At 51.7% G+C, this 20,045-nt stretch overlaps 1 protein-coding gene across 1 annotated transcript; it reads left to right on the top strand.

Annotated features, from left to right (window-relative positions):
• The first annotated feature begins 2,636 nt into the window (after window positions 1–2,636).
• Window positions 2,637–19,827, top strand: URM1 (ubiquitin related modifier 1). The gene is made up of 5 exons (XM_026009422.2): window positions 2,637–2,756; window positions 6,887–6,957; window positions 15,764–15,845; window positions 17,152–17,200; window positions 17,531–19,827. Exons 1-5 carry the CDS (start codon window positions 2,722–2,724, stop codon window positions 17,597–17,599), a joined length of 306 nt encoding a protein of 101 aa, XP_025865207.1. The 5' UTR covers window positions 2,637–2,721; the 3' UTR covers window positions 17,600–19,827.
• Window positions 19,828–20,045: the final 218 nt, after the last annotated feature.

Below are 20,045 nucleotides of genomic sequence, written 5' to 3'. Positions count from 1 at the left end.
TTTGGCTCAGGGTGTGATCCTGGAGTCCCAGGACCAAATCCCACATTGGTTTCCCAGCATGGAGCCTGCTTCTCCCTCTGCCTATGTCTCTGCCTCTGTCTGTCTGTCTCTCATGAATAAATAAAATTTAAAAAAATAAATAAATAAGATTTAAAAAAGAAAACTATATTAAACAAGTAGGAAGTGGTGGGACCTGGATATAAAGATGGCAGTTGAATTCCTGGCTCTTTTTCTTTCTTTTCCTTCTTTTAGATTTTACTTGTTTTATTTATTTATTTTAAAGATTTATTTATTTATTTTTATTTATGATAGACACAGAGAGAGAGAGAAAGAGGCAGAGACACAGGAGGAGGGAGAAGCAGGCTCCATGTCGGGAGCCCGACGTGGGACTCGATCCCGGGACTCCAGGATCGCACCCTGGGCCAAAGGCAGGCGCCAAACCGCTGAGCCACCCAGGGATCCCATAGATTTTACTTGTTTTAGAAAGAGAAAGAATATGAGCTGGGGAAGGGGCAGAGGAAAAGGGAGAGCCTCAAGAAGACTCTTCACTGAGTGCAGAGCCTGACCCAGAATTCATTCTCAGAACCCTGAGGTCATGGCCCAAGCCAAAAAATCAAGAGCCTAACCTACTATGCCAAGCAGGCACCCTGAACTAGCTCTCAATCATTCTGGCATTCCACCACCAACTATCAGGCTACCCCACCATACGCTACCAATGCTGAGTTCAATTTGGAGTGTGGTTTAGACAGTCTGGGAGGGCAGCCTGAGTGGCTCAGCGGTTTAGCGCCGCCTTTGGCCCAGGGTGTGATCCTGGAGACCTGGGATTGAGTCCAGCATCGGGCTTCCTGTGTGGAGCCTGCTTCTCTCTCTGCCTTGGTCTTTCATGAATATATAAAATCTTAAAAAAAAAAAAAAGTAAGTCTAGGACATCTGCTTTACTCCATTTCTCTGGAGCTTTTGTAACAGGCTCCAGTGGTCTCCCATTTTCTTCCTTGATCCCCTTCAAATCATTCACACTGCAGCAAGTAAGGATACTTTACCTTTTTAGGGTTTTTTGTTTTGTTTTGTTTTGTTTTGTTTTAGATTTATTTATTTGAGAGTGTTCGTGCAAGAATGGAGGAGAGGGCACAGGGAGAGGGAGAGAGAATCTCAAGCAGACACCCACTGAGCTTGGAGCCTGATCTCAGGACCCCGACGTCACAACTTGGGCCAAAATTAACCTGTTGCTCAACCAACTGAGCCACCCAGATGCCCCAGTAAGGATGTTTGTTTATTTATTTATTTATTTATCTATCTATTTATTATTTATTTCTAAAGATTTATTTATTCATGAGAGACACAGAGAAAGGCAGAGATTGGGGATCCCTGGGTGGCGCAGCGGTTTGGCGCCTGCCTTTGGCCCAGGGTGTGATCCTGGAGACCTGAGATCAAATCCTACATCGGGCTCACGGTGCATGGAGCCTGCTTATGTCTCTGCCTCTCTCTCTCTCTGTGACTATCATAAATACAAAATAAAATAAAATAAAATAAAAAAGAGAGAGAGAAAGGCAGAGATGTAGACAGAGGGAGAAGCAGGCTCTTGCAGGGAGCCTGATTCAGGACTTGATCCCAGGACCTGGGGATTACAAACTGAGCCAAAGGCAGATGCTCAACCACTGAGCCACCCAGATGCCTGGAAGGTTATTTTGAAACACAGTTGAAATGTCCCCCCTCCGCAAACCTTGCAAAAGTCTCCCCCTACGCTTAGGACATACTGAAGGACATACTGAAGTTCTTACCCGGCTCCCAAGGTATGATTTGGCCCCTGTCCCCTTTCTACCCTCATCTTTTATCAGGCCCTCTGTTCCCCAACTTCCACCTTCTCCCGGGGTGCTCCCGCAGAGTCTCCCACCCAGAGGCTCTGCATCTTCTGTTCTCCTCACTGGAATGCTCCCGGAGATTTCTCTCCCCATCACATCCACCTACTGTACTCAGGCTTGAGAGCACAGCTCGGGTACAGCCCAGTTTGTTTTCGAAGCTCCTGTAACTTCAGGTCACTTCTTTCGGTTTCAGATTTTGTATTTATGATTGTTCTGTTTATTTGATTACAACTAGCTTGGCCCACTAGACTGTGTGAGCGCCCTAAAGGCAGGAACCTTACCAATCCCGTTCACCACTGCACGTGAAGCACTGACCAAGATGCCTGGTGCACAGAGATCGTGCGATAAATTATCTGTTCAAAGAGTAAAACCCAAATCAATAACCAAAGGGGCCGCTGGATAGGGGCTCAAAAGCTCAGGAGCGACTGCTGGGCTGGAAATAGATTTGCAGTCACTTATAATTCAAATCAAGCCAAGACGAAACGACGGGCTCACCCAAAGGGTGTGCGGGCTTACGAAGAGATTTGTTAACTTTTTCCAAGATAACCAATAACGTGGTTCCCAGGTACTGCGCAAGGATGCCCTCCCGCCTCCCGCGCTAGCGCCGTAGCGCCCGAGAGCCGCTGCCCCACCTCCCCCCGCCCCCAGCCCCCGGAGCCCCGTCCCTAAAAAGCACTCGGAGACCAAGCCTAGAGCCTCCAACAGCGCCGTGACCTCCCCTCGGCTCCTCGCTCCCGGCCTTCCTCCAATAGCTGAGGAGGGATGGCTCCCTGGGCACCGCCTCTTCCGTCCGCGGCAACCGGAAGTGGGGCGGAAGCGCCGGAAGTTGAGGGGAATTTCCTGTGAGTTCGGCTACCTCAACATGGCGGCGCCCTTGTCAGTGGAGGTGGAGTTCGGGTGAGTCACAGAGCTGGGGCGCCGTGGGGATGGATTGAAGTCGTCGGGCCCGGAGCTCCCCTCCCTCTGCTCTAGGCCCTGTCACGGCCGAGTCGCCGAGGCCCACAAGCGCCTTCCCAGAGCTGCGCCACCCGCCTCGGAGTGTGTGAGAGGTTCGGTCTCCCGGCGACAAGACCGTATGTCCGGGAATAGAGGCGCAAGCCCGGGCGTGGAGTGCTCTCTGGGCACTCCTCAGCGCCCTGTGCCCTGCTGGATCCAAAAGCCGTGACGGTTAGCTGGCGACTTCCTTACCTTCCTTGCTAATCTCGTTTTGGACAGGGCCGTGTGTCTGGCATCTGAGCTTCTAGAACCCGAGAAGGACCATCCTTCACCCCCAGATTTCTTCCTCCGGGCAGCAGTTTCCGCTTATACGGTCCCTGGAGCCTTGTTTCTCATGGGATGTGTAGCCAAGACGGGACTCCTTCTCTTTTCAAGACGTGGGGGTGTTAAAACAGACCTGAAGCCCTTTGAGGACCTTCAGTAAACTTGCTGATTGCCTTCTGCAAGTCTTGAGTCAGGTGGAGGTAACGGGGATAAATAAAAAGCACAATGGAGGAGGCTAAGTTGCCAGTACAGCATGCACAAGACAAGGGGAGCAGGATTGGGCCACACACACCAGTAGCTGAAGAAACCTAGATCAGGGAGGAAGCCTCCTCAAGCTCCTATCCATCCCCTACAAACAGATTTGTCATGTAATTTCAGAGATGAGAGAAACTGCAGAGCCTGGAGAGAAGGCAAAGGAACTGAGACCAAGAATGGGTGGTATAATTTCCAGTCACATGGGAAGAGCCAGGACTAGATGTGTGTGTGAAGATGAACAAGCCAAGGCTTATATGAAAGGGAAGGTCTGAAATAATCATCTAAAACCTCTACCCATAAATGCCTTTCCTTCCATTGGATGCCCTCAGTTTCTTTCATGTTTTCCCTTCATTGGCTAGTCCATTCAGTAGCCATTTATTGAGTGCCTATCATGTGCCAGGCAGTGAGCCAGGCACTGAGGATACAAAGATAAATAGAACTCTGTCCATGTCCTCCAGTATTCAGTGTTTCTGTCCCTTAGAAGAAGGGGGTAGTCTCATGAATGTTAACTGCATTTTAATTGACAATATTGTCTGGCCCCATGGGTCCAATTAGAACAATACTGGTCTGGCCTCCTGACTATTTTGCTTCACGGACCCTTGGCTCAGCTATACACCCACCCTACCCCACCCCCTGTAGCTTAAAGGTTCTAGGCCAATTCCTGCTGCTTTGACTGGCTTCAGCAGAGCTGAAAAGGGAGAAGCTGCAGGCTGCTGGTGTACAGGTTTATCTGCAGTCAGCTTACCTTTCATTCTCACTGAGTCAAACATGGTATTTGTTCATCAGAAATGTCTCTGCCGAGTACTATGCTGGCAGCGGTAGGGAAGTCATATGAGGAAAATATGGCCCCTGCTTTCCAGAGCTTACAGACTAGCTTAATTACCCCTTTTCTAGTCTAAACATCTCTAGCTTCAGCCTCCTTTGCCCCCCAGAGCAAGAGTGAGCCCCACGACATTCCTGTCCCATCTCCCAATCTCCTAATACCTCCTCTAATCACCACAGTATCCAATGAGAATAGTGGCTTTTCAGGAAGCAAGAATGTCTAAGATGATGCCAAACCCAGATTCCTTCTCTTTTTGTCTCAGTGCATGTTTTGACCCCTGGCCTGTCTTTCATTACCTACATTTCTTAGTGGACCTCCTTCACCCCTCATTGTGAACCTGAGCAAATTTGCAAAGAAACCTCCTTACCCATCATTCTCTCCCTTTTGTTCCTGAGTGCCACTCTGGTCCTTAAAGAGTCCAGGTAGGATTTTTGCCTCTTTTCCCTGGAGCAGATGTGGTCCTGTGAGTCCCACCAGCTTTGATAAACTCTAGAAGACCTCTCACATCTTGTACTCTCTTGTCAGAAACCAGTCCTGCCATCCTTTGTCTTGCCTCCAGAACCGTTCTTAGCAGCTAATTTTCTCAGATCATACAAGATTCAAAGTAAACAGTAGAGATGTGTTGTATGTCCCTGCGGTCCAGGTGTGAGATTCCTTCTCCCTCACCCCTTTTCCTTCTTCTGAGTCTAGAAGGTGTTGGCAAAGGGAGGTAGTGCCATTGAGTTCAGAGAAGAAGGAGAAATGGGCATTTTCATTCATTTGGCAAATATTCCTTGAGTGCCTACTGTGTGCCAGACTGTGTTTTAGGCAGAGCTTATACTCTAGCAGTTAAAAGGGAAATAAAACAAAAATTGTATGAGACAAACAGATGGAGATAAGCTGGAAACAGTGCAGGCGGTTTGGGGAGCGTCTGTAGCAGCCACTGGTACCAACAAACATTCCTATTGGGAATTAGGGGGGTGAAGGGAAGATGAAGTATCTTCAGATGTGACTCCTTAACTGAGTTTGAACAGCAAACCCTGCAGGACATAAGAAAGTTTGGCTTTGGTTCTCTTCTGGGCCAACACAGGCCACTTGCCCACCTCCCTGAATCTCTCCAGAGGCTGGGCATTCACCTTCCTCCCCTCCAGATGTGCTGGCAGTAGAAGTGCCAACCCCTCTCTTGGGGGCCAGTGAACCCAGTGGTGAGAGGTCACTCTGAGCCAGACTGCTTCTCTCTTGATCCGCTTCCAAAGGAAAAAACAGCCTTGGTCTCTGAGCCTGGCACCACCAGGTTTGGCTGTTCTTGGGTGTTTGCCTGGGCCCCAGGGCCTCCAATTCCCACCCCTCTTCTCTGACCCCCAACTCCTGAGCCCCCTTGCCTGTCACCCTCCCCCACCCCAGCTGCTGCATGTGCCAGCCCCCACCCAGGAGAGAACGAAGCTCTTGGAAGGGGATAAATGGAGGCTCTGTGCAGGCTTGCAGCTGAAATGGCCGTGCGCGCGGCCACAGATGGGCCTCTTCTCCCCCTCCACATTTCTGCATCAACAAAGCGTGACCTTGTTTGGATGACAGTCGCCCCATGTTTCCCCCATGACAATGCTTGCCTTGCCTTTGCCTCCCAGTGGACTGTCTCAGGACATCTCTGTTCTCTGAAATTGGGAAAGGGTGGTGGGGTGGGAAGAGTCACATCCATCAAAAGTCTGTTAAGGCCTTCTCAGTTAAGATCCATGTGAAGTCTGAGATGGGAATCAGGAGACCCAGAGGAAGAAGCATTGTGAGGCATTGAAAGAGCCCTGGTGTCTGCATCATAAGCCCCAGCTTCTGGATGTGGCTCCAAGTAGCTCTGCTGTCCCAGCTTTCCCTTGGCCAGGTGCTGGCACACAGAAATGAACCAAGATCTGCCCTCAAGGGGCTTTCTGACCTTGGGGAGCCTTGCTTTCTTTCTGCCAAGGCTGCTGGGGCTGAGCAGAAACCAACTGGAATTTAGATCCTACTTCAGCCACTGCCTGTGTGACCTTGGACAAGTCACTTAACCTCTCCAGGCCTCAGCCTGCTTCTCCATCAGGTGGAACTAATAACGTTTGCCTCCCTTCCTCCTTACCTGGGATGCCCTGTGGGTGAAATGAGGTGAAGAATGTTTTTGTAAATGACAAAGTTATTGCTAAGCCCAGTGGATCTCAGCCTCTAGCACTGTGGTGTGCCTACCAGGCCAGCAGTGTGTGGCACAAGCAGGGGGCTTTTCAGACCATTGCCTGGCCAGAGGAAACCCCTCAACAGTGCAGGGTCTCTGTCTGATGGTGGCTTGTCAACACTTCTGTTGATGGAAAAATTGAGGCTAGAGAAAATGAAGTCACGTGCCAATGGTCTGGGCATCAGGCAGAGGTGAAATGTGGTTTCCATCATGGGGCATCAGCTCCAAAGCTTGTGCTCTGCACCCATATGCTGAGCTGCCTTTTGAGAAAGCAGAGGAGTAAATATGAGAGCCTGCAAATTTGGGCGCTTGATTGGTGGAAATTATTTACATCCTTGTTGACCATGTCAGGAAGTCACATTTGAGAATCAGTCACTCTGGTACCCCACTGATGTCCCTGAGCCTTGGTCTGTGCTTCTCTTGGGCTTCTAATATCAACTCCCTCTTCAGTTTTCAGTCTTGGCTAGATTTTTGCAGGAGCTCACCTGGCTATCTTTCTCTGGCCCTCCTTTGCAGAGGCGGTGCAGAGCTCCTGTTTGATGGCGTAAAGAAACATCAGGTCACCTTGCCTGGACAGGAGGAGCCCTGTGAGTATGAGTTTTCTGAGCCCCTCTCTGGGGGGGGCCATGGAAGAGGAGTCTAAGGGTTCACTCAGTCCTGTCCAAGAATGGGTAGGATTTCCCTGGCCAGTAGTAGGGAGGAGAGTAAGGAAGAGACATCACCAGAGTACTCTTCTCCCTTCCCCTCCCCTGAGATGAGCCAACTGTGCAAGAGGGAGGTAGCATAATTTAGTCCTTACAGATGCAGGTTCTGTATTCAGACAGACTTGAGTTTGGATCTCCTTAGAACCTCAAGCCAGGGGCGCCTTTGTGGTTCAATTGTTAAGCATCTCCCTTCGGCTCAGGTCATGATCCCAGGGTCTTGGGATCAAGCCCTGAGTCAGGCTCCTTGCTCAGTGGTTCTCCCTCTCCCTCTGCTGTTCCCCCTGCTTGTGCTCTGTCTCTGTCAAATGAATAAATAAAATCTTAAAAGAAAAAAGAACCTCAGGCCAGGGGTCTCACCTCTCTGAGCTTTAGCATTCTTACATGTGAGGTAAAGCATAAATCCCTATGTGCTAAAAGCTATAGCATGCATCTCCATTGTTCTCCGATAGCAGCAGAGAGGTGTCCTCTTGAAGGGGTTTGGTTTCATCGAGAATGGAACAGTGTGGATGGGCTAACACTGTGAGAGGATTAGCTGAGGTGAAAAGTATCCAGCCAGAAAGGAGGTGGGATGGGGGAACTTGACCAAGGGAGACAGTGGGGTTTTTTTTCCATTTGTCCATTCAAGCACTGGTTCATTTTCCTTTCACTAGTATATACTGAGCACCTCTTGTGTGTCAGACTGTGTACCAGGCACCGGAGAGACATGCAAATATGAGCCAGGCCCTGCCTTCACACGAGGAGGGGGTTGTTGAAGAGGTAGCCTGCAGGAGCCCAGCTGGGTAAATATCCCCCATAGCCTAGAGGCAGAGGCCTGGGCATCACAACCCTAGAGCTGTTCTGCAGCTCTAGCAATGGATCCTCCCAAGGGCAGAACAGACATGTAAGCCCATCTCCACCTAGGGCTGAGATAGTTCTTGAGGTGAGGGAAATCAATTGTATGAGGAGGCAGGAGAATGAGGTTTAGGGAAGCAGGCAGTTGAGAAATGGTCATGAGGTCTGACAGGTTTTTTCTGGAAGTGTGCACACATTTGCTAGGAATCAAACAGTTGCCCAAGTTCACTGTCTGCCAAGGCTGTCCCTGACCCTCCTTTGGGTTGGAGAGCAGTGGCACAGGGTCGATCTATGTGCCACTTTCAGAGGCTGGGGGACACTTACCAAAGTACAGGACACTGCCATCCTTGAACTGGGAGTGGGCATGAGGACTGGGGAACAGAGTGTCCCCGGTGAGGGAAGACCCATGAAAATAAAGGTGACTGTTTCTTAGTTTGACAGATGGCCACACAGCCTTGGGAGGGAACAAGGGGCTCTCAGAAGCCTCTCAAAGATTCAGCCTTAAAGACCTGGCCAGGAAGTTAGTAAAGTCTCATGAGTTATGATTCATTTAACCTGCATTAGCATGGCACAGAAGTCCCCAGGTTTAGTGATTTCAGTCCCCTTCATTTGTCCCTTAGCTGAGGAGTTACCATGTGCCAGAGCTGGAAGTAAGTACTTTGTGCTTGTGGCTGGCATATCTTGTTCTGAGTGCCTCCTTTATATCAGGCACTGTACTAGTAGCTGGGTATTCGGTGGTGAGCAAAGCACGTGGTTCTTGCCCGACATGTAGCATATCAGAAGCAGAGGCAGGTTGTAAACCAGGAAAAAACCTAATGCAAACCGCACGGGTGGTGGGCATTAGCATAAGGAGAGCAAACAGGTGCTTTGAAGGAGAGCAGATGGTGAGGGAAGGCCTCTACAGAGCTAAGTTTGAGGTGAAGGCCTGAAGGGTAAAAAAAAAAAAAAAAAAAAAAAGAAGCAGCAGCAGCAGCTAGCCTGGTAAGTTGGGAAGGAGAGCACAGGTGCAGGGGTCCAGTTCAGGCAGAGGGACTAGCTCTTGGGAGGGCATCTTGGTCAAAAGCCTCACGTAAGTCCAGGAACTGAAGAAAATCCGGTGTGATGAGAGCCACAGGCTGAGTTGAGCATGGTAGGCACAACCCTGGTTGGTCATACAAATAATTGTCACAGATTCTTAGGTGGTGACCCCCAATATTGTTCCCTTTTTAAAAACTGGAAACCCAAACTCAGAGGTGTCAAGGGTTTCAGTCCACACCATATGGTTATTTAAATGGCAGAACTGGGGATCCCTGGGTGGCTCAACGGTTGTGCCCGCCTTCAGCCCAGGGCGTGATCCTGGAGACCCGGGATTGAGTCCTGCGTCGGGCTCCCTGCATGGAGCCTGCTTCTCCCTCTGCCTGTGTCTCTGCCTCTCTCTCTGTCTCTCTCTATGTCTATCATGAGTAAATAAATAAATCTAATAAATAGATAGATAGATAGATAAATAAATAAATAAATGGCAGAGCTGGGATTTAGAACCAGATTCCAGGGTCTCCAAAATCCTTGCATGGTGCCACAAATTCCCTGAGTCACCCACATGACTCTCACACCTGCAGTGTTTTTTCTGGGTTTTACACTTTTCATTCACTTATTCGTTCATTTATTCATTTGTTCGTTTGCTAATGCTTTTTTTTTTTTTTTAAGATTTTTTATTTATTCATGAGAGAGAGGCAAAGACACAGGCAGAGGGATAAGCAGGTTCCCTGCAGGGAGTCCAATGCGGGACTTGATCCCCGATTCCAGGATCATGACTTGAGTGGAAGGCAGGTGCCCAACCACTGAGCCACGCAGGCATCCCATTCGCTCATGCTTTTAACAGCTACTTATTTTGATTTTTGTAATGACCCCAGTATATATTATATATGACCAAGGAAACCAAACGTCAGAGAGAGAGAGAGAGAGAGAGATGTTGACCTGTCCAGAGTTAGATAAATAGGGAGTGGGGCTAAGACCCAAGTGTTCAATCTCTCAGCCTCCATTCACTGCTTAGCAGGTAAGTTGGGTCCTACCCTACCCTCTCTGGGATGACAGAAAAGCAAACAGGGGAGAGAAGCTGAAATGGCCCCTTGACCTAGTCTTTGTGCCCTTGGCTGTAGATCTCCACTCCTGGTTCCTATTTTTGCCCTGCTGCGCCCAGAGGCATAGGTCTCACCGCAGCCTCAGAGCCGGCTGGCAGCTGCCAGACATTACCCTGGCACACAGGAGCCCAGCGGGTGCTGCCGGCAGAGTCTTACTCTTCCCCCCAGCCTGTGCCCAGCTCTGTCAACTGGCAGCCTTCCCAGCCCAGGGGTTGCCACTTGGCCAAGCAGGTCCTGGAGACTCCAGTGGAGAAAATGGCAACCATAAGATTATGGATTGTGACAAGTCTCACAAACAAGGGGACTCCAAGGCCCTGGGTCCTGGGCCAGGGGAGAGCTTCCAAACCAGCCAACTTGGGAAAAGAAGATGGGCAAGGCCAAATGGGGTGAGCCTGTAAGAGGAGCCCTCGCAGTGTGAGTTTGCAGATCACTTAACTTCTGTGGGCCTTTCTTTTCCCATCTGTGAAATGGGAGATTGGGCTAGATTTAGTGTTTACGGAGCTGGTTATCCATTGGACATCCGCAGTTTGGAAGAGTTAAGCACACAATTCTAGACATTAGGATGTGTTGGCCAGAAGGTATGCTTATAGAAGGGAATATTCTAACAGCCAATTCCATGGAACAGGCCATCTCCTTGATTGGCAGAGGTTGGTAGAAGCCATCAGTTTCAGATATTGTCACTGGGGGCTGGCTTTTATGCACCAAGGGTCTCTTCAATGCAAGGCTCCCAGCCCTTGGTTGGTTAGTCCCCTGGAGCAAACTTAAAATGTCAGGGAAGACAGACTGTCCGGTCCCCATAATACAAAGGCAGGGCCTTACCTGCCCTGGTCCCTAGGAGGAGACACTAGGCCTCACCTTTCCCTGCCCTTCCTCTGCCCTGCCTTTGTATTACAGGGTGGCGGGCCAGGGAGCTGGAGGGAGCTCCCAGCGCTTTAAACTGCTTAGCATGCATTTCACAGCCTCTCTGAGGCCAGCTGTTCCTTTCTCTGCTCTGGGGCCTGTTTGCTGATCCCCTCCCCACCGCCCTCCTCTCCCCCAGTCCCTCCCAGTCCCTGTGCAAAATTGCTTTTGAAAAGATCCACTTTCTGCTTAATTAAACAATGAGGAGCGTCCCCTGCACATCTGTAAACCTCCTTCTGAGGCCAGTTTAGCCCACAAACTGCTCCATTCTTACCCCCATTCACTTGTAAATAGACCCTCTGATGTTCCCTCTACCCTCTCTTCTCCTTTACTCCCCCATCCCTGCTCTTTCTTCTCCCTTTTCAACTAAGGCCTGGGGTGGGCTCCCAGAAGAGCCTGGAGCCTGGTGGACTTGGTGGGAACTGGAGCGGTTTAACCTCATGGAGAAGACTTAGGGGATCCAGCCCTCCCTGATCCTAGTGGCGTGGGGAAGAAGGGCCACTTTTGTTCGTGTGGTCCCCATGGACCAACCAGGCTCCTGGGGGAGGGTGTCAGGAAGACAGATTACTAGTTAGGAGAAAAGTTCTCCCTAGAGGTGATCAAAGAGAGGCTGGATGTGGGTCTGTTGCATTTGGCGGTTCATTATCAGATAAGACCTCATGATTGTGCTCTTTCAGCCCAAGAAGCTAGGATGGACACCAGTGGCCCTGCCAAGTGGGTTGGTTAGTGTCCCCAGACAAGGGCACTCCACCAGGGCAAGCAGTCCTAGTGGGAGCTTTTGTAGGTACTCATCATTGAGTGGTGTACATGATGCCCCTTTGCCAGCAGCCTGCAAGAGAGGGATCTGGCAGCCAGAGGATAAGGAGCCCTGAGTCCCTGTGGGCAAATGGACATTGTCCTCTGTGTTGGACACTCCACAGGGCCTGCTGCTACTTTATGCTTGAACCCTCATGGCAGTGCTTTGGGGTTTAGATTGCTGTCCTCATTTGTCAGAGGCTGACACTGACACTGAGAAGCCAGGTGACTTCCTACCCAGGGCATCTAGCAGCAGTCCAGGGTCTCTCTCTAGAACCTCCAACTCCTTAACCACCCTGCCATAGATCAGTGGCTCCCACTACTGCTCTTCCCCACGTTTCCCTCTGGAGACCTTGTATTGGATGCTCATCCAGCGCTGGCATTCTTGGCCTCCACAGCCTCAGACTGTGATTCCTTCCTGCCTGCCTTGTCCCGAGAACACATTGGGGGTCTGAACATCTAAAATGGGGGAAATGGGGCAACTGACTGCTTCTATCTGTGGAGCAGGCAACTCTTGATCTTGGTTTGTGAGTTCAAGCTCCACATTGGATATAGAGTTTACTTTAAAAAACAACAACAACAACAACAACTATTTTTTAAAATAATAAAATGGAGGGAAGGCCAGTGTGTAGGGCCGCCTCGTCATTCCCAAGGCCCTCCTCCCCACATTCCCTCATTGTCTCTCACGTTTGATGGCAAGGGAATGAATCCCACAGAAAGCCCCAGCCAGTCCCAGCGCTATCTGATAAGTACTTGACTGTACTCCACCTGCCAGGCTGTCCAAGCACATCCCAGGGTGCCAGGGGCCTGAGCAGAGCATGTAGAAGCTCGGAACATTGGGACAGAGCAAAGGGTGCAGGTTTTTCCTGTGGGTCACAGAACAATTACACACAAATGTGCCAGGAGCTTCATATGGATCATGGTATTTGATCCTCGCAACAACCCTGTGAAGTGTTCTTACCATTCCCTCTTGCCACAGAAAGATGTTTGAGGCTTAGAGAATCCCATAGCCAGGGTAATAGGAACAGAAAGTAATGGCTCAAACTCAGAACCAGGACTATCTCTGTTCTCAGCCTCTTGTCCCTTCTGAAGTTGTCCACATGTACAGCAAACATCTCAGGCGGGTTCTGGTGGAAGGTTCTGTGCTGTGTGCTGTGCCCGGCAGCAGGGTCTCAGAACACACTCCAATGCATAATGGTCATGCCGTGCATTTGAGCTGGCTCTTGGTAACGTGTGTGGCCAGAGAAACATGGAGCACTGGCCAAGGCAGTGTGGGTTCTGTACCCATGGAGCACATTTGGGGTTCATGAGGAAGGAGAGGCCTCTTCCAGAACAGACCCATCTCAAGGCCCCAGCATGCCCTGCATGATCTGGCCCCTTTGCGACTGCTCTGGCCTCCTCTTCTGCTAATCTTCTTGGCTTCTCTGTTCTTTTACCTTGAACCTGCCAATTCCATCCTGCCTCAGGCCTTCGTGTATGTTCCTTCTGCCTAGGATGCTTCCCCATTCTGCCCTATTCATACCTCAGGCCTTGACATCAACGTGAACATCTTCAGAAAAATTTTCCTGCCCCTGCATGAAGGAGATAGCATGTATCACAACTAATGAAATAAATAGCAGCCATCCCCCCTGCCGGCCTGTTAACTCCATGAGGGTAGGCTCTGTGTCCACTGTCTTCCTAGCACCTGGCACGTAGTAGTTGCTCAATAAATATTTGTCTTGTGAATGACTGCATGGGATCCCAGGAGGGAAACCACCCTCAGTGAAAGTGGGAAGGCAGGAGGACATAGAGAGGGAAGGTGGACGGGTGATTCCCCAGAGCCACCAGTCCCTGACTCTGCTTAACCCTTCTCCTCCCCTGGGCGTGTTTGGAAGCCGACCATCTGGCTTGGAGGCTATTTGCATATTGTCTGGGCCCCAGCAAGCCTAGCAAGATGTCCCTGGGGGTGTGTTTCAGGCCAGGCCGAGTGGCCCTTGCAGGCCTCCCTGAGAAGGGAGCAGCAAGTTCCACCTCTCCCCACCCCCAAATCCAGGCATGGGGGAACAATACAGCGACCTCACCATGGAAACAGGCTATCAAGAATGTGGGCAGGCCTGGGGGGCACAGAGGAGGGAGGGAGTGACCTCAGCCAAGAGGAGCATCATGATAAATGAGCCTGGACCAACAGCAGGCTCACCCCCTAGTCCACCCCCCTGGGACTCCATGATGGTGCCATCACTTGGATGACCCTGACATGACCAGTAGCCCTCCCCCCACCCCCCAGCCTATCCAAAGTGGAACAGAAGACTCCTCCTTTTGGAGAGACACCGGACCGTTAACCCAACTGGGTCCTGGTTCTGTACAGGCCAGCCAGGGTTGTGGAGGTGCAGCTGGTGGCCCTCGGCCAGGCACTGCCCAGTGCCTCTCAGCTCCTACACACACACACACACACACACACATACACACACACACAGGCACAACCCCGCCTGCCACGGCTGGCTGATGGATGTGTCAGACCGCAGCAGCTATATCGAGCGGCCACAAGATATATGGGCTGGCGGCCCACCAGACAGTGCCAAGATGGAGGCCAAGGGGGAACCTCTGAAACCAGGCCTAAGGGAGGAACCCAGCCAGAAGTCCAAACGGACTGCTGCTAGTTGGAGGCAACACCCATCCCCTGCCTACTCCAGGAGCCATGATCTGCAGATCCGATCTGCTTTGTTTAAAAGCAGGAATTCCAGTTGAAAGGCAGCAGCCTCAGATATCGGACACTTTGCCCATGGCCTGTGCTCTGCTGGTGGATGATCCAGGGAAGTTGGCATGGAGCATAGTGAGCGAGTCCATCCCGGGTGCAGCCTGCCTGCCTTTCAGGAGGGTGGCATACAGGTCAGGGAGAATGCCTTCAAACCCTGCCCAAAGCTGGTTCTGTGATTGAGGTACACTGCTGGACTGAGACTGGGGCAGAGCGGAGCTGCTTGTCCAAGCAGCCTTTCCCTTACTTACATGCCAAGGCTGTCACTGCACAGAGAAACCAAAGCACTGCCTGGGCCTTTCTTCAGCTTTGCCCCTGAGCCTTGTCTCAGGTGTGGGCCCAGGACAGCGGACCCCTCTGAGAGATGAAGTCAGGATAGAGGTAGCCAGCCCCAAGCTCCTACTGACTCCCCTGGGCCTTCTGTCCTCAAGTGGCCTCAGGGAGAGTAGGAACTCCTGCCGCCTTGGGAGATAGTCTGTTGGAGGAGTGGATGGTTGGGAGCCATAGGCTTTGAGGAGTTTCTAGAGCCAGATTTCAGTATGCTGTGGCCTGGGACCCTGATCTAGGAAAGGAGAGGTAACCCAGGGACAGGTGGCTCAGCCTCCATGTGGTCTGCACAGAGCTCAGTGGCTGTCCAAGAACCATGGAGTGGCAGATCCCAGTGTCTAAGCTTGAGCAGGAGAGGCCCTTTTGATCCCGAACCTCTTGCCTCTTTAGGGTGGCTGTCCCCGGCCTGGGGGGCTCTGTGAAGGTGGGGGTAGTGGGGCAGCAATCTGTCAGCAGCTCTGGCTGGTGAAGGATCCTTCTCTCCCTCTGCCAGAGGAAATTAACTGATGTTATCGGCTCAGCAATTGTTTTTCTTCCCTCACAAAGGGAAATATATGCAGACCCCTCTGAGAGCAAAGCTGAGTCCTCCCCATCATCTGGGATGGGCTCAAGAGAGAAGTGTGGCGGGGGTCCTTCAGGGTCCTTCAGAAGCCTGTCTGTTTTAGCTTCAGACTGTCTCCAAGAGTCTGTGGTGGGGATCTGTCTCCCATCCTCCCACATATGTGGGTTCCTTCTGCAGTCTGTGTGGAGGCCCATTGCCTCTATAAGCCCTGAGCAGTGCCACTTTCTCCAAGGGCCTCTCTGGAAAGGTGCCGGCTCCCTAACCCACTTCCTCACTTTGGGAAACTGCAAGTCCAGAGGCGACGACAGCCTGGTCTGAAAGAGGCCACCTGTGCCCCATGTTCCCTTCCTTCTGATCCAGGCAAGGCTCTGGGGGCCAGGCATCATTGGGGTCTGACGGCAGCTTGTTCTGTGCCTTCCTCTCCAGGGGACATCCGGAGTCTCCTTGTCTGGATCAAGAAGAATTTGCTAAAAGAGCGGCCAGAGTTGTTCATCCAGGGAGACAGCGTGTGAGTCCCCTTCTTCCCTTCCCTGAGGTGGGCAGGGGGTGGGGTGGGGAGGAGGTTTGAGCCCCTATCCTTGGGTTCACTCACAGCCTTCTCAGGGTCCTGTTTGCCCCTTTATCCTTCCTCCATCTCTGGGCTCCAGCTACTCTCTCCACACAGGAAGCACTAAGAAAAAGATGTTGCCTATGGTCCCTTTCATCCCTCAACAATATGGGACTTCTGTTGTCCCGTAGAACTTTCTATGACGATGGAAATGTGTATCTGTGCTAATATAGTAGCTGCTAAACATATGAGTCTGTTGAGCTCTGGAAATGTGAATATGGCTCATAGATACCGTGTTGGAGTGCACAAGTCTAGAATTCTGGGGAGTCACTGTGCGCATGTGTATACACACACAGGTACACACACACATCATGCACACACACGTGCATATTTGTGCTCACTCCAAAGCTAGCTCTACCCCTGGCCCAAAGCTTTTGTGCCTGTCCCAGACCTAGTCTGGCCTCCTGGGAAAAGAGCCACATTCCATGGCCCGAGAAGTCACTCTGCTTCTACAAGAAGGCCAACCTAATGTGTAAAGAGGTGGACAAGGCACTGTGGGACCCAGTTATCACCCCTTTGATGTAGAGGTCTCCAGCAGACCCTGGGAGCTAAGGTTGCCATCCAACCTCTGGCTCAGGTCATGGAGGCCATCCCCATTGAACAGTAGTGCTCTTTGGGCTATTGCCAGCAGGGACCAGGCAGATACCCATCCAAATGTCAACCTCCCTTGCCTTACCACTAGGCAGAGCTGCTCTTGGGCATGTGGGTGCTTGAGGCCCCTGGCAGCTTTCCCTGATTCCAAAGAGCCAAGATAGCCTGTCCAGGACGAGCCTGTGGAAAGCCTAGGAGAGTGTGGTGAGCCCTCTGGGAAAATGTGTTGCTACCAGTGCTTACCAGGATAGATGCAGGCAGGCAGGTACCTGATACACATCATCCTGTCTCATACTGGCACAGACCTGGGATGAAGGCTGTGTAATTTGTGCCATTTTCAGAGAGAAAACTGATGCTCAGAAACAAAATGAGTTGCCCGAGGTCTGGGAGATGGTGCTGGAATTTGCACCTGTTTTCCTTATCATCCTAAAAGCTACGAATGTCTGGCCTGGGTTCCTTTAGACTTAGTGTCCCCTCCACTTCTGGATGATCTTTAATCAGAATCTCAGGAGGAACAGCTCCCACCACACTGTTCCCCAGCCCAAGTGTCTTAGCCTTTTTATCCCTGCCACCTCCTGCCCTTCACGCCCTGCTCCTTACACCCTCTTTCCCACAGGCGACCAGGAATTCTGGTGCTGGTTAACGATGCCGACTGGGAACTGCTGGTCAGTACCTCAGGGGATGTCCCTCCCCTCACTGCTTCCCCAGAACAGCCTTGGGTCTTTCGTCAGGCCCAGTGGGGGTGGCTGGCTAGTCTTCTGTCCTGCTTGGCCTCCAAACTGAGGCCACTCAAGTTTTCTACCCCAGAGAGGAACGGGTAGCTGGAGGAAGTGGTTCACTCTCCTCCATCCTGAAGATTTACAGGTTTGTGTGTAGGGCACCCATGTTTCTGGTAGATTTTTTTCCTTCTCTTCCAAAGCGGCCAGGCCCCCTCTTCCCCTCCCTACAGCTGAGGAGAAACCACTGACAATCTCCTCCTTTCTCTCCTGGACCAGGGCGAGCTGGACTACCAGCTGCAGGACCAGGACAGCATCCTCTTCATATCCACACTGCATGGCGGCTGAGGGCCCCACTCGGTGCTCGGGCTCCCTTGGGGTGGGGAGACGAGCACAATCAGACATCCCCTGGGGCCCTGCTTCCAGGTCTCCCTGTCCCCCTTGGCTGCTTTCTTCCCTGCTCTGTCCCCTGAGCTCCCTCCAGGCAGGGAAAAGAGGCCAGGTGCTAAAAATGAGCCTTTCTCAGGCACGTGAGTAGAGGCGGACAGGCTCAGCCCTGCCTCCCTCCCCAGCAGCTGAGGTGGGGGAGGGTGCCCCTCTGGTTTGTCACAACAGGAGGGGACCCCATGGCCAGGTGACCCAGCTGCCTTCCACTCCTTGTGTGTCAGGCTGAACACTGAGTGACCACTGACAAGGCACTCCAGCTCCTGGGCTGTGGTGTCTTCTTGGGGAAGATGAATGGACTGGAATAGCTGATGGGGAAGGCCCCTCCCTTCTCAAGGATAAGAGGATTCTCTGCCTCAGTTTCCCCATCTAGACAGCAGAGGGCTCTGGCTGTCCCCCACTGATATCATTATGGAACCCCAGCTGGGGTCCCCTATTCAGTGTTAACTCCCCCCTCCCAGCAGCTGCTCTTCCAACCACACCCCTCCTCCTGCTCCCCCATCCCCAGCCCTTGACCCTGGCTGGCCTGCCCCCCCACCCCTCCCCCCACAGGCCACCAGATGGGCTCCTAAGACCCTCCCCCAGCAAAAGGCTGCCTGCAGCTCATTCTGGAGAGAGAGGAACAGGCAAAAACCTCAGACTGGCACATAAGAGGCCAGGGTGGGGTGGGGTCAGAGTGCCTCAGTTTCCTCCTCAACAGCAACTAAATATTTATAGTATCTGAAGGAAGCATTATATTTGATGGCACAAACATAGACTTTATCTCCTTTCCACCTCCTTCAGGAAGCAGAATAGGGGCAGACAGCACCTGGTAGGCAGGATGGTTTGCCCCTCCTCCCTCCATCCTTCTGGAAGTCCTGGGGCCTCAGTGCCTGCAACAGCTGGCCTTGGGCAAATAAAAGACTAGGTTGTTTACTAGCTTTGCCTGGAGCTTCATCCTTAGAAACCAGTGGCACCCCACATCCCCTGAGCCAAGGTTCCCGATCCAACCTCTCTGCCCTCAGCCTAGAGCTTCCAGAGCTGCCCTTCACCCAAAAAGAGGGCAGGAGTTAAAAACCAGACCACAGAAACTGTCTGGGAGAGATGGTCTAATAGGGCCATCTGGAGAAGGGGATGGCAGAGCCAGTCCGTGCTGACCAATCTGGGTCCCAGGACACTTCTCTACTTGTCTGTCCAGGGCCAGGCTTTGTCCTACCAGCTGCAGCCAGCAGCCCCAGAAACCAGAATAGGGATGGCATAGAAGACTGCTTAAACCTCCTTTCCTGTGTGACCTGGAGAAAAAGCGCGTTGCTGGAGGGAAACCTCAAAAAAAAATTAGGACATTAGCATTATCCCACCCCAAACATTGCTTTCCATTAAATGTCAGTAATTTAAGGTGGAATCTCTCTCCTATGGAGATGAAAGTGCCAAATAGTTGTCTCAGCAGTGTTGGGGGTAGAGGGGATGTGTGTACACATCAGTCTGAAGGCCTAGAGGACACATGACCTCTGGCTTCTGAGCTTTTCTCCAGCATTGTGTGGGTAGAGACTTTCTGGGTATGTGCAGGTAGGGGCGAGCCATGTTGGGGTTCTGGGTAGGAGCTGGTCTGAGTGCAAATTAAGACCAGTGTTGGGGTCCAAGTGCTGTCTAGAAAGGCTTATGACCAGCCCGTGCTCAGTACTGAGGTCATGGTCTCCATGTTAGGGAACAGAGCAAGGGATTTGAAATGGCCCCCTATGATCTCACTGATTGCTGTAGCCTGGAGGTCCCTCCCTGCCTCCAGCTCCACTGGAGTGGCCCATTGTCCCACCTGGGATTCCAGGTCCTGGAAACTGGATGATAGGATTCCTTTCCCGCCTGCAGTGGGAAGAGGGAAAGTAGATGTGGGATATCCCTTCTGCCAGGGCACCCCCAATTAATGCGGAGAGGTAGGGCAGGAGGCTACACCAAGAAAACTGGGTTCTCTGGGGAGAGGGATGCTGAAACTAGCCCAAACCCTGCTTGGCAACATTTCAGGTCATTTTCAGTCCCCAGTGGGACAAGGGTCAGGAACAGGTGACTTGGGCTCAGCCTCAACAACGCCCAACTGCCCCCCCCTCCCCGCAACTCCTGAACCCTCGCTTTGGAGGAAATAAACGAATAAGTAAACCCCACTATCTCCGAAGATTTGTCTTTAATGAAAAGGATTCGTTTGTCCAAGTTGTTTCCAAAGCCGAGGCGATTGCCCGGCTGGAGCGCATAATTCCCGATGCTTCTCCGTTTCCTGACTCCTGGAGCCGCTGGAGGAGGCTCAGCCCAGCGGTCCGCCTGGATGGGGCTGCCGGGAGGGGTCGGTTTATTTGGGATTTAAGGGTCAGTTTAGGCTTTTTGT

The sequence above is a fragment of the Vulpes vulpes genome, chromosome 2, assembly GCF_048418805.1.
Source record: "Vulpes vulpes isolate BD-2025 chromosome 2, VulVul3, whole genome shotgun sequence".
NCBI classification, from domain to species: domain Eukaryota; kingdom Metazoa; phylum Chordata; class Mammalia; order Carnivora; family Canidae; genus Vulpes; species Vulpes vulpes.
Note: the sequence above shows the minus strand (reverse complement) of the source record. Positions and strands in the feature narration are given on the sequence as shown.